General features: G+C 34.9%; 1 protein-coding gene across 1 annotated transcript in view; it reads right to left on the reverse strand.

Annotated features, from left to right (window-relative positions):
* The window catches only part of LOC149088307 (uncharacterized), an 85,899-nt gene that overhangs the window by 17,438 nt on the left and 51,131 nt on the right, over positions 1-17,330 (reverse strand). The window contains exons 3-8 of the mRNA XM_089246730.1: positions 12,398-12,506; positions 11,718-12,199; positions 9,459-9,527; positions 9,129-9,206; positions 5,107-5,266; positions 2,972-3,093 (exon numbers count right to left, since the gene is read on the reverse strand). Of these exons, the coding sequence (XP_089102856.1) occupies positions 2,972-3,093; positions 5,107-5,266; positions 9,129-9,206; positions 9,459-9,527; positions 11,718-12,199; positions 12,398-12,506 (1,020 nt within the window). The remainder of the gene's footprint in view (positions 1-2,971; positions 3,094-5,106; positions 5,267-9,128; positions 9,207-9,458; positions 9,528-11,717; positions 12,200-12,397; positions 12,507-17,330) is intronic.

Here is a 17,330-nt window from a genome sequence, read left to right on the forward strand (position 1 = left end):
AGGAAAGGGGGTGGAGTGTTGATATACGTGAAATCATGTTTGAAGGCTAGAGAGTGTAACGTGCAGAGAAGTGATATTGAAACCATATGGGTTGAACTTGAGAACAAAAGACGTCATAAGCTTATTGTTGGGGTTTGTTACAATCCACCGAATAGGGATCAAAACTATATCGCCAAAATGCATGATGAAATTTCCTACATGTGTAAGCGAAAGAGGGTTCTCATACTAGGGGATTTCAATTACCCGGGTATTGATTGGGAGAACCTTTCATCTGGAAATCAGTATGAAAGAGACTTTCTTAAGTTGGTGCTCGAAAATTTTTTGTATCAGCATGTATCAGAAGCCACTAGGGGTACTGCTATTTTGGATTTAGTTCTTACTAGTTCTGAGGATTTTGTTGAACATGTTTCGGTGGGGGAAGAGTTTTCTTCCAGTGATCATCGTATCGTCAGATTTCACTGTAACTTTTCCTCGGGTAAGGTTGATAACAAAAGACTGGTTCTTTGTTTTCGGAGAACTAACTTTGATGTTTTGCGAAGAAGGTTAGCGGAAGTTTTCAAAGACCGGTTGGAATCAGTAGGGGTGGTAAGTCAATGGGAAGAATTTAGTACGAAGCTGTCCTCTGTTTTGCACGACGTCATACCATTTGTTCGAAAAAAGCGTGTTTGTACATCACACCCTCTATGGTTCACGGATAGCGTGCGGAACCTTTATCTTGAAAAGAAAAGAGCATTCAGAGAGTATAAAAGTGGACGAGGTGACCTATCATTGTTTACTGATAAAAGAAGACTGTTGAAGAAAGCGATAAGGGATAGTAAAAAGGAAGTTGAATCTAGGTTGGCAGATAACATTGGCTCTGACCCAAAATCATTTTTTCGATACGTCAATAATGGATGTAAGGGGACAGTTGGCCCCCTCTCGATAGGAGGCTCTAAGGTAGAGAGCAATGTAGGCATGTGTAGTGCTTTCAATGACTTTTTCGCGTCGGTTTTTAATGGACATAATGATATTCGATATACGGGTGTTGCATGGGGTAATAAAATGCTTAACGATATTCAAGTGGAAGACGTGGAGGTCCTAAATCTTCTAAGAAATGTATGTGCAAGCAAAGCACCAGGACCAGATGATATCTATCCCAGGGTTCTCAGGGAAGGTGCTAATGAATTGTTGGGGCCAGTCGCACAGATATACAGGAGTAGTGTTGCTGAGGGCATCGTCCCGAGAGATTGGAAACTGGCTAACGTTGTTCCGATATTTAAGAAGGGTAGTAGAGAAGTGGTGTCTAATTATCGTCCAGTGAGTTTGACGAGCTCCCTCTCGAAAATTTTGGAAATTATCATCAAAAGGCAGTTTGTGAAGTGGATAGACGAGAATAATGTATTGTCGGATAATCAGCATGGGTTCAGGAAGGGGAAGTCATGTGTAACTAACCTCCTTTGCTTCTATGATTACGTGACTAAGGCTTTGGGTAAGAGCAAAAATGTCGACGTTGTTTACCTTGATTTCCAGAAGGCATTCGATCGGGTCCAACATGGCAAACTCTTGAAGCGTTTACACGAGATTGGAATAGGGGGCAACTTGCTGAATTGGATAGAATCGTGGTTAAGAGATAGGTCGCAACGAGTTATGGTGAACGGGGAATTCTCTGGTTGGACAGACGTCACAAGTGGAGTTCCTCAGGGAAGTGTCCTTGGCCCCATACTTTTTTCACTTTTTATCGACAAACTCGATCAGGGTATCGATGGAATTACTAGCAAATTCGCAGATGATGTGAAGCTAATGGGGGTAATCGGAAATGAAAGCGATAGGGAGTTGCTCCAGACCAACTTAAACAAGATTGCAGCATGGGCAAATGAATGGAGCATGACGTTTAGCGTAGATAAGTGCATGGTCGCTCATTTTGGTTCGAACAACCCACGGTTCTCTTACGAGTTGAATGGTGTCACTATCCCGGATGCAACTAGAGTCACCGATTTGGGAATTCTCATTGACGAGCGACTTAAGTTTTGTGAACATTGTTCAGCGGTTGTCAAAAAATCGAATAGAATGCTTGGTCTCATTTTCAAAAAGGTCTCTTCGCGTTCTCCTAAAGTCATTCTTCCGCTTTTTCGAGGCTTAGTTCGTCCTGGACTGGAGTATGCTGTAAGGTTTTGGAGACCATACCTACAGAGGGACATAGACTTGGTTGAAGGGGTGCAGAGAAGAGCTACGCGTGTCCTTATTGGCACACAGGGCTTGAGTTATGAAGAAAGACTTCATTTTTTGAATATGTTTACATTGGATGAACGCAGGTGTCGAGGAGATATGGTCGAAGTGTTCAAAATTTTCAATGGGATGGATAGGATGGACCATGAACTTTTAGTACACCGCCAATCGACTGCTTTTACAAGGGGACACCAGTATCGATTGGTGAGGGACAATGCAAGGTCATGGTGTCGCAGGGAATTTTTCTCCAATAGGGTTGTTAATAAATGGAATAGCTTACCCCCGGAGGTAGTAAATTGTAACACAATTGACACGTTTAAAAAGAAATACGATAAACATGTTGGGGTAAATCGAGAAGCTATCCATTCTTAGAATAAGACAACCATAAGTATTCTTTATGGGCATTGTATAATATTTTATCATGTGTATATATTGTTTGTAATTTGTGTTAATTGCATTTTTAATTGGGTTGCTGTATTTTTGAAACATATGACAACCATATTTTTATGGGCATCTTTTTATCAGCCACCTCGTTGGGCATTTTGCCTGTTGTGGCGTTGTATTTGTATTTGTATTTGTATAAATGTATAGTTTATGAGTCAACATTTGCTCATTGAAAGTTTACTGCAAATCACATTTATGAGTTTAAAAAGTTTAAACTTATGAATTTATTCAAACATGAGATTCTGTGCTTTATTTATAGCAGAAAAAAAATTAATGAAAGCAAGCAAATTTAATCAATATTTAATATATATAAACTGTTTACTTCAGGATTGATGAACAAATCATATTTTTCATCTTTCTCCAAAAACTGCAATTTATTTGGAGAGTCACGAGCCCAAAGTAGCAAGTTTTCAACAACATACTCATGGTCTTCATAAAAACGCTCTAAACAGAAGAAAAAAAATACAAGGGAAAAAACTTCAATCAATTATATTAAGGATGACTGATATGCAGTTTAAAAACACAACTATTATGGTGAACAAGTACATCTAATTGCTATGCAGGTTACATAAAAGAAAAACAAGATTTGTGCAAACTACACCTTGATTAAAAATTAAATCATTACTATTGTTCTAGACAATTTCCACAAGACTTTGAGATTGCAAAACAAGAAGCGGTTCGACGAAGCTTGCTAGGCTGCTTTGAATTTCATTGCGTACACAAGAGCACTTCTCACATTCTTGTATTCACCCAGATGCAATGCCTGCTGGATGTCTGAGTCCTTGAAGGAGTCAATGAAGCACTGCAGGATCAGTCCATCCCTGACATCTGGTGGGCAGTCGGGATACGCCAACTGTGAGTCTCTCGATATCCATGGCCAGTTTTTGTAATGTCTCTCCTGCTTTCTGCCGCCTTCTGGTCTTCAGTTGCAGCTGGTGGAAGTCCTTGAGGTAATTTTTGCTGAACCTCAGTTCGATCTCATTTGTCAGGGCTGCATAGCTAGATCAGTCCTCTGCTGTGAGCATCTGTGTAGAACCTCGGCAGCTTTGCTTCAGAGTGCTGTGGCTATGTGAAAGGCCTTGAGTATACAGTCCCATCCATTCGCTGAGGTGATCATTTCGAACTGGGTTATCAAGATCGACCATAATGTACCCCCTTTGTATGTTGAGGGCTTGATGTTCAGCTGATTGAAGTCAGCTATGGCTGGTAGGACCTATTGAGCATCCGCGGGAAATGTAGGCTTTTGAAATCTCTTTTCCAGCTCTTGTATCCTCTTTGAGAGAGAGCTTCTCATCGAGCGCTTTCATTTCTTGGGAGAGTTCTTTCACTGCAGCTACCGCCAGTGTTTATGTCAATCTTCATGGCAGTGACATCTTTTACATCAGTGACGGAGAGATTGACAGCGACAATGGAGTTGGTGACATTGTCTTTGATGGCAGCAATGGAGATGGTGACATAGTCTGACAGTAGCTGAGCTCATTGACCGAATCTTCTCTTCGATGACTGATTTCATCTGGCCCATCATAGATATCAGTTGATTCAGCTGTTCTCGCATTTCATTCCGGTCCATTCTTCTCGTTTTCATGAAAGTCTTGAATTATCCCACTTCTGACACCAAATTGTTCCAGACAATTTCCATAAGACTTCTAGATTGCAAAACAAGAAGCGGTTCGATGGACAAACACAGATTTATTTACAGAACAGCAATTTACAAGCTAAGCAGAGAGCAAACAACTTTCTTGCAAAGTTCAACCACAACTGACTTTTTATAGAGTCTCTCTCTCCCCCAATCTTCGTTGTGGTCCCTTATATAGATTTGGAGAAATTTCTAGTGAGTTCTACATGGTTCCTGAAAAATGGCACCACTGTCTGGAGGGAGGAATCTTCTGGAATGTTTTCCGCCAATCGCACTTCTTTGTGATAAACATAAACCAGTATCGACTGCCATTGCTAACAGAAGATTACAATGTATTTAGAGACCCTCTAAAAAATAAAATCGCTCTATTATCTATAGGTCTTAACAATACGGATGTGAAGTATTGGGCCATAAACCGATACAATTACAATAGCTACATATCAAGTAATATCCGTGCACAGAAACCATATGGCATAGACTTCCTATAGATAGATATGCTTTTATGTTAATTAATAAAATATCCTATAATGTTTGTGGAAATATGACTTTTTTATTCTAAATTTTACATTGCCATTATATTTATGTTGCTTTAGCTACTTTACTATATTGCATACCACATGTCAAAGAGTCAAAGAAAAACATGTCAAGGATGTTGGGAAAATTTTGAAGAGAAAAGAGGGGAAAAAAGATTGACATATTTCATAAATAATGTAAATGGTAAAGGAAAAAGTTTTGGACGTATAGGATGAAATAGTTTTTGAATCGAAAGCTCTATTTTACAGAATTGGGAAGAGGATGTTGAAGAATTCTAAAACACTCACCCATGAATAGCTCTGGAATATGTTCTACAAGAGTCCATCTAGGATCCATTGGAACATGGTTTTTGTCAGCCAACTGACGACAAACTTGTCCCACAGTCATTCTTTCATCGACCAAAAGACTTTTTGCACTGTTATCTGCTGTGAACGCCTTAATGAAGATCTACAACCAAGAAATCAACAAGTTGATAAAACTTGATAACAATCACTCTTCTCAATAGGATTTATCATATGGTATTTATTATGTGATTTCAAATCTCAAACATAAATGAAAAGGCACACGTGCACTTATAAAAATATAAATTTATAGATATGAGAGCTAAAATATTAACTTTTTGACAGAAAATGGTTTAGTGATTTGGTGAAAAATACAGTAAAAACCTGTCTTTAACGGAAAAAAAAATCTTGGCCTCATGATTTCAATGACAAAATACACATTAAAAAGTCTGGATTAAACGAAACCTGTCCAAAGGAAATGCGGAAAAGAAAATTGTACACTCTTAACAGAAAATTTCACACAAACATTTGAACTGTGTTTCATGAGTAATAGATCATACAAAACGTTAAAGTGTTCTACCAAAATTTTTTATGCAATCCCTGCTTCCTAATGCGAGTTCTATTTCATCCACCCTTAGATCAGCAAAAACTGCTTTCGAACTTGATGCTATGGTTTTAAAAATTCATATGTAGGGAAGCAGTTGATTTCTAAAACTGTAAACAATAATATTTTTTAATAGTTGTTTTTTGGTTCCATTACTGAACTTGATGTTTTGTCTGATATAAAAAAACTCAAAAGTCAAAAGTGATAAAGGCGATGATTGTATTCTCGCATACATAGTTGAGGCTATATTTAGGTGTCTCTCACTCTATCATTTTTAATATCTCTATTAGTTCAGGTGTCTTTCCTACAATTTGGAAGACTTGCTCAGTGTTGCCCGTCTTCAAAAGTGGTGATAAATCTGATGTTTTAAATCAGTGATTCCCAACGTGGGTGTTAATGCCCCCTCGGGGCAATGGGAAGTTCCAGGGGTGTGGTAGAAGCTACGGGTATAACATAGGATCCTATGGGTTAGATTGCGTTGGGGGAAAATGGGATGAAAAGGTTGGGAAACTATGTTTTAAATTAATTCTATTCGTAAGGTATTTGACTTCTCGTACATGAAAGATGAAAGAATTTATGGCCACGTTTGTTCATGGTTTTCTAGTTGTCAGCATGGTTTTATTGACAAGAGATCTTTATTAACTAATATAGCTAAACCTTTTCAAGTTATAGCATAAACTATAGATAATATGCAGCAAATTAATGTTGTTTACACTCATTTCCCCAAGGCTTTTGATTCAATCAATCATATTATTCTTCAGATCAAGGTTTGGGGCTTTTCTGGGCATCTGCTTAAGTGGATTGAGCCATACCTTACTGGGAGATCTCAGAGTAATTTTAAATAGTTGTAAATCTTCTAGTTATGCATATTATTCTGGTGTTCCCCAGGGGTCGATTTTGGATCCCTTGCTTTTTATTTTATTTATAAATGATTTACCTGATTGTATTGATACTAAATGCTTAATGTTCGCTGATGACGTAAAAAATTTATGTTATTAATAATGGTGATGATGCTGCTTAATTACAAGAATCTATTAACAAATTTAATTTATGGTGTGTAAATAATAAGTTGTACTTAAACATCGATAAGTGTAAATTTATAACCTATAGTAGGGGGCATTCTGCACTTAAATACGATTACAGTATTGATGGTCAATTACTTCAAATTGTTGATTGTGTGAAGGATTTAGGTATAATATTTTACAGTTCTTTTTCCTTTAACCAACATATTAATTATATTGTGTTTAAAGCATCCAGAAATCTTGGTTTTACAATTCGTAATAGTAAGCTTTTTCACAATGTTGAAACTATCTTGTTACTTTCCAATTCCTATGTTCGATCTGTTTTGAAATACTGTAGCATAATTTGGAATCCACATTGCTTATTTAATGTAGTTCAAACTGAACATGTTCAAAACAGGTTTTTATACGCTATATGTATTTTAAGAAACATCAGTCATATAATCATTACTTATCAAACAAAAAAACAAAATACTTTGCTCATCATTCAGTTATGATTCACTTGAAACTTGTCATCTTAGGATCCTTACCAGATTTTTTGTAAAAATTCTTTACTTTGATATCGATGCACCTGATATTCTTAACCTTAGAAGCCAGTCTTTTTTATGTTTCTTCATATTGTTCAAATGTATTGAAAAATTCTCAATTGTACAGATTTCTGAGATACGTTGATAATATAACGATGTCTATTTTTAAATTTTTACCTTATTTTTATTTTTATCCTGTGTTCATGTCTGCAAACTATAACTGGGCTTTAGCCTGTAGTTTTATTTTTAAATAAATAAATAAATTGCCCTGGTGGCAAAATTTATGGGGTGGAAACAAAAACACTGTTTTAAAATCAATAAATTTTACAGTGATCGGGGAAGCAAAATCATTGCCCCCCCCCCCTCCCACTCACAAAAATCATAGTTACAGCTCTGGCATTGAGGAATACATGAACATAAATGTCAATGTACAAATTTAACTGACATGACAAATATTGACTCCCTCATTGAAAATTGTAGAGAAAGTTGAATGAACATAAATGTCGTCAATTGAGATGAACAGTGTGGGGTATACAGAGATACATTGAAAATTGAGAAGTATTTAGTAATTATAAAGTAAATAATGTACATTATTTTATCTATATTTAAATTACTCACTCTTTATTTACAATTAATTTGTTTTTATTTTATTTAAATTTATTTTTACATACAAGATCGTTGCGCAATTTTACACATTATATCAATTGAACCTCTATCAAGTGGAAACCTGTGTTCAACCGGGAAAAGATCACGGTCCCCCTGCAATTCCGTTGAAGATAAGTTTTGCTGTATTAGCTAAAATATTACAGTTGCAGATTGTGAAACCTTGAAACAGACTTTTTGAGATTGCTATGTAGCGCAAGATACTTTAAAGAAGTGGTTTTGCAAGTGCCTTGGCATTAGCCAGGCTTTTTTTTTAATGCTTGGAATGGCTAACTAGTTGCTATGAAACAATAGTATACATCACACCTAATTGTTGTTCAAGAACTAAAAGATATAAAAATTTGAACAAACTAAATTTTGCATGTTAAAAACTTACTCATATAATCTGGCATGCCGGAAATTTTAAATTTTTGATCAGCACTTGCTACAACTAATTTGTCAAGTAAAATGCTTTTACTGTCATTTAAAAGCATTTTTCTAATTGATCTTGCATTTTTCTTGCTTTGATAAATCTTGAACACTTGAGTACTTGGACATGATACTAATATACCAATAATGGAAATCCATTATTGCCTTCTTTTGTGAATGTTATTTCAAGGAACCCCTCGCACAGTCATATTATTTTGCGAAGATATGCTACATGCAAAAGTGCTGAATTTTAAATGACTAATTAAAGAGATTATTGTTATTATTGATTATTAAAAAGATGAAAAAAAAAATTACCTCAGACTGAAGAGAGCCAAGTTTTAAAAAAATTTTATGACTTTTCCCGACATTGAAATTACTTTTCTAGAAAATCTGGGGCTTTCCAGCATGCCATAAAATATGCTGGAATATTCTACAGACTGAATTTTCTTCGATTATTATAATTGCTATATAATTCCAATCCTTATTATTATAATCATCAGACACTATTCTTTGAAAAATTAAACTTCTTAAGTGTATCAAAGATACATAAACAGAAAATGACTAAAAAACCACACACACATGACAGTCTGCATATAAAAAAAACCTTGACAGTCGAATCATGCCTAAAAGAAAGCTTAAAATTCAAGAATAACTGCTGATAGCACTGAATTTTTCTTTTGAAAATAAATTAAACCATTTAATACAAGGAAGTGAGAAGTGAAATCGAAGTTGTTAAAAGGAATTCCATGCAGGGAGGTGTAAGCATACAATGTCACATACACAATAAGGGGCGTTAAAAAAAACTACCTTCTTGACACTAGCTTCTTTGATTTTCTCCAATGCTATCCTTATCTTTTCAGCTTTTATTCGAGCAGCCTGTTCAGCCTAAATGATACGAGTAAAAAAAAAAAAGAAAGGTGCCAGCGAAGAGAAATACACCCACCACCAAAGACAGAGTAGATGACAGAATGTTTCAGCATGCTTATACAATGAAAGTTATTTCAGCCCATTTCCCACAAAATCATGAATCAGGTGGAACAATAATAATTATAATGCATTGCATCTCTTGACAAGAAATTGCAAGTACCACATTGGTCACACATACAATGTAAATAAGATATATTTAAAAAAGCTTACAGGTGGGGAATTCTCTTTCTCTACTTCTACTTGCAAGGCCTGCAGGCGTTTAGAAATATTATCCAGCAGCTGTAAAGCAACTAGAGCTTATTACAATAATATTTGAAAATACCAATTTTCTCACAATCAAAATAGAAAAAAAGATAAAAAAATAATGTTCTAAAAAGAAAAAACTTTTGATAGGGATTAACAATTTTACGGGTATTCCTTTCTTTACGTGTTTTCCTTATAACATGATTTTGAAAAGAAATTGCAACCTATGGAATTTAGCACGAAGTTTGATTTTACTTCTGAAAATTGGCATACAAATTAAAGATTCAGCATGATTGATTATGTTGTAATGACAAAATCAGTTGAATTTGATAATCTACAGTATGAAACAAACGTGGGTAAAACTTCTAAATCCACTTCATCAGAGTTCCCCAATGAACATCTCTTGGTAACAACAGATTGACAATGCAATCAGAATTTTTAGGGAAATGATTGGAAAGATTGTCATATTAACGAAGGACATTCAGGATTCTCTGATTTTCTACAACAGTTTTGTATGAACGAAAAATGATGCTTTTTCATCTGAATCTTGGCTATTTCATTATTCAGTTATCAGTTGCCATACCAAACTCTTCAGGAGATTCACACTAACCTGAACCAGCCCATCAATTAACAACAAAAAGTTAAAAAATTTATTTGCATGGCATAAATTTGTAAGATTTACCTATAAATTCAAATAACCACATTTCATACACAAAAACTTATTTTATAGCTGGAACTATATATTTTTTAATTCTTGTAAGGAAACCTCCCATTCCTATCTTACCCATGTTAAATTCAACTCACTTTACATGATTTCATCCTTCGTGATTATTTTTCAGAACCAATTAATAGTGTACATACTAATAAATGATAAATTCATATACAGTGGATCACATTTATAACGTTTTTCCCAAAAAAACCATCAAGAAAAACTCTGTTGTAAGTTGGAAAATGCTTTAAACAGGAAATCTTGAATAATATTAAGAGTTGGAACCATGAAAATGAGTCAAGTGAAGTGGAGAAATGTTCTAAATGGAATATTATAAGCGAGACCCACTGTACTGTATTTTCCTGCTAATAATTGGCAGATTTTAATTTCATGCCTTGGAGAAAATATGCCATTGCGTAACCCAGTGTAAATTTTATATACATTGCAAATTTTATTCATCAATAATGAAATCTTCAGGAATGGAAAGGTTTGCAGGTCACATTTTCATAGAAAAAAATGCTGGTTTTTCCACTCCAATCTAAACGCCATTCACAGTCAACTCTCGTTATAATGACCATACGTTATTGCGACTGTTTTGTTATAACAACTGGTACAATACAAGTTCCACATTTTTCCCTATCTATCCAATATAACTACCTAGAAAGATCATTCAATCTAATGCAGCATCTGAACCGATTCCTTCACCCCTATTTTGCAAAGAAATGTACAAAATCTATGCCTTTCATTTGCCAATGTTGTGTTTGACCTTGACCTTTGATACTAGAGAATTATTATATATATATATATATATATATATATGCATGCATGCATATATATATATATATATATATATATATATATATATATATATATATATATATATGCATGCATGCAATTAGTTATTACAGATTGGTTATCCCCAGATGACTTTTCTCTCTGAGTTCACCTCAGCATAATATCCAGAAAATATTTGTTTACTACAGTTTTATTGCTTTCTAACCTGATGCATTTTCATTACAATTGCTTACATTTTAGCAAAATGAATAATATAATTTTTTATTCCGTACAAACATGGAATTTTCTTTAGAACTTTCAATATACCTAACATCCGAATATGACACCCATTTCCTGTGAATGGATGGGGTCATTATAACAAACTCCAACTGTATTAACTTTATATTTACCCTTCATCATGCACATATTTGGTTAAATACTTATGATCACTCATTTTTAGTACTTTCAAGGCTAGCTTAACCCCTAAAATGTTTTGCATTTGATCGTATGAATAAATAAAATTTTTTACTTTTTCGTCTTTGAGGGTATGAAATTGTTTATTTCACTTTAATTTTTTCCCCACAGAATAATGTTTCAAATACTTATAATGATCTAGAAGAGGAAAATGAACGATATGCTTTTTATCACAAATTACTTAAATACATAATATATATATTTCTCTCTTAAAATTCTTAAAAACATTTTCTCTTAAAAAAAAAGTATGAATAAACTGTACTAGTTACCTGAGTAGGAGATGGCACTAACACTATGCTATTAGTTTTAGATGAGCCTTGACTAGATATCCCAGTGTCAGTTCTTCCACCCGAGGATGCAGATGATTCAGATGATAGCATTGATACACTATCAGAAAAAGCCGAATCATTGTCTGGGCTTTCAGTTCGGACACAAAACTCCATTTTCTGAGGTCGCAAGTGTTCATCACTTTCCATGTCTCCACTAATTTCCAGTTTTGCTTTCGTGCCTCCAGAGTTAGATCGTCTGTGTGTGAAAAAACGCTTTGGTCCGAGAGACGATGACTGGGGCTCTGCACCGCTCTGACTTACGGGAGTACCCAAAGACAGTCGTAGACTCTCTCCAGTGATGTTGCTCTGAATCACAGTGCTCACACTTCGTGCATGTCCTTTATGCATTACTTCTTGTTCGAATTGACTTTCTAAGGCACACAACTCTCCCAGTATAGCATCCAATTCAACATCTTGACTGTCTGCAATCATAAATAACAATAAATGAAATTCTCATCATTTGAATACTCATTTGCTACACATGTGTATGAATTTGTTAGTGATTTCATAGCATGAAATCAGAAATATTCGCAATGAAGTACCTAAACGCTGGAGTACCACTTTATTTGTTGCTGCGATACAGATTAATTATTTCAATAGGAGAAAAAAAAATTTTAAACCTTCTAAATTCGCTAAGGAAAGGCAATATGTATCCATCCTAGGGGTTGGAATCGACAGTTTTTCTGAGCCGTTTGATGACTTTCCACTGCTGATAACATTATCTAAGCCCTGCAAAAATGAGAAAAATATCAATTAATGATCAATGTTATAAATTTGATATAATTAAACTAAAAATAATTGATGGTTGTTTGATAATCAATTTCACCTTATGTTAGTATAGAAGGCAGCTAGAAAAAACATAGCATAATCATAGTGCTTATCATAGTGTAATCATGTTTTGTTTGTTCTTAACCAGAGGCATATGTAGGAGGGGACATAGAGGGCCTGCACTCCACCCTTAAGATAACCAGAATTTCAATTTCAAATTTATTTTACACACACAATTTGTGTGAGTACATATTATATGATATTATTGGTAACCAAGAAGACGAATGTCTCAAGCTGGTTGTTACAATTAATAGGTTTATAAAATACAGTAATGATATTATTTTCAGATATATGGTGGGGAAAAAATACAAAAAGAAAAATAGGTACAAATAAAATAGTATAATTAACAGAAAATAAATAAAATATATTAAAAATTGTGGTATAAATTATAAAGGATATTCTCATGCAACGGTGGAGGTGCTATGAAAACCACATACAAATAATATCAACATGAATTCTTAATTGACCCCCAAATATACAAAAAAAAAAAACCCCAAAAAAAACAACATGTTAATGATATACATGATAAATAAATATGGAGCCAACACATGAATTTGTACAGCATTATGGAAGGTGATTTAAAGATACGATTTAATTAAGCATAATGTTAGAGGATGAAATCAGAAATGGGACTCAATGTTAGTGAGTTTGAGCAGATAAAGTTTTAGGATTTTTTTAAAGGGAGTAAATGCAGTAGTGGCAGTGATTTCTCTGGATAGATTATTATAGGATTTCGGAATCAGAAAGCTGAAGTGCTTTTTAAGAATATTTTTATGAACTAATGGCAGTGAATAGATGACATTTATACAAGCAGAAGTATGGGATATGTTAAGATATATTAAGATATTAATTGAGTAGGTGCTTTTTTATTATTAATAAGGATTTAGAAAAATAGAGGTAACGCACTGAGAGAATTTTTAATCGATGAAATTGATCAAGTAGAGGGGTAACATAATCATTAGTGATGCATCTGATTTTTGGAGAGAAATAATAGGCTTAATATAATAAGATAATCTCCTTCCCAGACTGAGACCATACATTAAATATGAATGAAACATTGAATAATAGAATGTTATGAGAAAGCGGTTATTAATGCACAGTTTCAGATGATAGAGCTTATATAAAATGAAACAAAGCCGAGTTTGAAGGTATTTAATATGGGAATTCCATTTCAAATTTTGGTCAATATGAATGCCAAGGTATTTAATGGATATTACTTGTTCAAGCCATTGACACGGGCATGAGGTGAACTATGAACAGACATGGAAAGTTATATCATGATTGATTTGAGGAATGTATTGAAAGGAAAAATTAATAAATTTACTTTTTGTTACATTTATTTGTAGATCATTACATTGAAACCAATTTCTGAGTTTGATGAGGTCATTGTTAATAATGTCAGTGAGTGCCAAATACTCCATTCATGAATAAAGTATTACTGTGTCATCATCAAAGGTGATAATTTTACCTACTCTGTCGAGGTTACAAAGGTCGTTAATAAAGATTATGAATAGCAGCGGACCCATGAGAGGGACTCCCATTTTTATTTGCATGATATTACTCAGAAAGCTATTGCATTTTACCATTTGGGTTCTATTATCAAGATAAGATTTGATGATACTAAATGCGTTTCCTCTATTCCAAATACAAATACAACGCCACAACAGGCAAAATGCCCAACGAGGTGGCTGATAAAAAGATGCCCATAAAAATATGGATGTCATATGTTTCAAAAATACAGCAACCCCATTAAAAATGCAATTAACACAAATTATAAACAATATATACACATGATAAAATATTATACAATGCCCATAAAGAATACTTATGGTTGTCTTATTCTAAGAATGGATAGCTTCTCGATTTACCCCAACATGTTTATCGTATTTCTTTTTAAACGTGTCAATTGTGTTACAATTTACTACCTCCGGGGGTAAGCTATTCCATTTATTAACAACCCTATTAGAGAAAAATTCCCTGCGACACCATAACCTTGCATTGTCCCTCACCAATCGATACTGGTGTCCCCTTGTAAAAGCAGTTGATTGGCGGTGTACTAAAAGTTCATGGTCCATCCTATCCATCCCATTGAAAATTTTGAACACTTCGATCATATCTCCTCGACTCCTGCGTTCATCCAATGTAAACATATTCAAAAAATGAAGTCTCTCTTCATAACTCAAGGCCTGTGTGCCAATAAGGACACGCGTAGCTCTTCTCTGCACCCCTTCAACCAAGTCTATGTCCCTCTGTAGGTATGGTCTCCAAAACCTTACAGCATACTCCAGTCCAGGACGAACTAAGCCTCGAAAAAGCGGAAGAATGACTTTAGGAGAACGCGAAGAGACCTTTTTGAAAATAAGACCAAGCATTCTATTCGCTTTTTTGACAACCGCTGAACAATGTTCAGAAAACTTAAGTCGCTCGTCAATGAGAATTCCCAAATCGGTGACTCTAGTTGCATCTGGGATAGTGACACCATTCAACTCGTAAGATAACCATGGGTTGTTCGAACCAAAATGAGCGACCATGCACTTATCTACGCTAAACGTCATGCCCCATTCATTTGCCCATGCTGCAATCTTGTTTAAGTTGGTCTGGAGCAACTCCCTATCGCTTTCATTACCGATTACCCCCATTAGCTTCACATCATCTGCGAATTTGCTAGTAATTCCATCGATACCCTGATCGAGTTTGTCGATAAAAAGTGAAAAAAGTATGGGGCCAAGGACACTTCCCTGAGGAACTCCACTTGTGACGTCTGTCCAACCAGAGAATTCCCCGTTCACCATAACTCGTTGAGACCTATCTCTTAACCACGATTCTATCCAATTCAGCAAGTTGCCCCCTATTCCAATCTCGTGTAAACGCTTCAAGAGTTTGCCATGTTGGACCCGATCGAATGCCTTCTGGAAATCAAGGTAAACAACGTCGACATTTTTGCTCTTACCCAAAGCCTTAGTCACGTAATCATAGAAGCAAAGGAGGTTAGTTACACATGACTTCCCCTTCCTGAACCCATGCTGATTATCCGACAATACATTATTCTCGTCTATCCACTTCACAAACTGCCTTTTGATGATAATTTCCAAAATTTTCGAGAGGGAGCTCGTCAAACTCACTGGACGATAATTAGACACCACTTCTCTACTACCCTTCTTAAATATCGGAACAACGTTAGCCAGTTTCCAATCTCTCGGGACGATGCCCTCAGCAACACTACTCCTGTATATCTGTGCGACTGGCCCCAACAATTCATTAGCACCTTCCCTGAGAACCCTGGGATAGATATCATCTGGTCCTGGTGCTTTGCTTGCACATACATTTCTTAGAAGATTTAGGACCTCCACGTCTTCCACTTGAATATCGTTAAGCATTTTATTACCCCATGCAACACCCGTATATCGAATATCATTATCTCCATTAAAAACCGACGCGAAAAAGTCATTGAAAGCACTACACATGCCTACATTGCTCTCTACCTTAGAGCCTCCTATCGAGAGGGGGCCCCTTGCATCCATTATTGACGTATCGAAAAAATGATTTTGGGTCAGAGCCAATGTTATCTGCCAACCTAGATTCAACTTCCTTTTTACTATCCCTTATCGCTTTCTTCAACAGTCTTCTTTTATCAGTAAACAATGATAGGTCACCACGTCCACTTTTATACTCTCTGAATGCTCTTTTCTGAATGCTCCATAAGCATATAATTTCGAAAGTGGAGTACTATGATTAACACTGTCAAAAGCTTTCTTGATATCGAAAAATACTCCTACTGTTTTTTAGAATGATCTATATTCTTATAAAAAAAATTCAGTGAATGTGAATAGAGCAAATTCTGTATTTCTGACAGGTAAAAAACCATGTTTGTTTTTTCAAAAAAAAATATTAGTAGATAAAAAAGAGTAAATTCTGGATTTAATAACTGTTTCAAAACTTTTAGAGGTGTTGAGATAAGATAGAAATAGGTCTATAGTTATGCAAACAATTTGAATCTCCATTTTTGTAAATAGGGATCACAACTGCTAATTTGAGAGACTCAGGATATTCCCACTTTTTCGATACAATTATTTATAAGATCTGCAAGAAGTTGTAAAGTACAGGAAGGAAGGAAGGTTTTTTTAAAGCCTTTGCAGTTATAATATCAAAGCAAATAGCCAAATTGCGCAAGGACCTTACAATTTTTGTAATTTCACCAATATCTGTTGGAGCAAGAAAGATAGTTTTCATTGGAATATATGAATTGTAGAAAGTTATTTTGTACCATTGTATGTTGTGAAATATTTATGAAATGAGTGTTAAAGAATGATAACTCAAGTTTAATTTACAAATAATAGGTCAATGATCTGTTATTTCTGTATTGTAAATAGATGATGAAATTTCATTAATTTCGTTAGAGTTTCGAATAAAAATATGAATAATGCAAGTTTGTGAGAGAGGTCTAGTTGTATTCATGATTAAGGGTGTAAAACCATGATAAGCTAACATGCCCTGATAGTCGCAATGAATACCTGGGGCATTGTTTAGAATACCAATATTTATATCGCCTATTATTAGTGCATCTCTGCATTTGTTAGTTTTTATCATGATTTCAAGCTCTTCAATAAATTGCTTGACAGGATAAGAATGTGATCTATCAAGACCTCTTTTTTTCTCAAACCGAGCACAACTCAGGTCTATCGCCATTGGCAATTTACTACCTAGTGAGTTGTGCCGGAAATGTAA

The sequence above is a fragment of the Pholcus phalangioides genome, unplaced genomic scaffold, assembly GCF_987345545.1.
Source record: "Pholcus phalangioides strain wild (caught in Gottingen) unplaced genomic scaffold, Ppha-v1.0 ptg000003l_1, whole genome shotgun sequence".
NCBI classification, from domain to species: Eukaryota; Metazoa; Arthropoda; class Arachnida; order Araneae; family Pholcidae; genus Pholcus; species Pholcus phalangioides.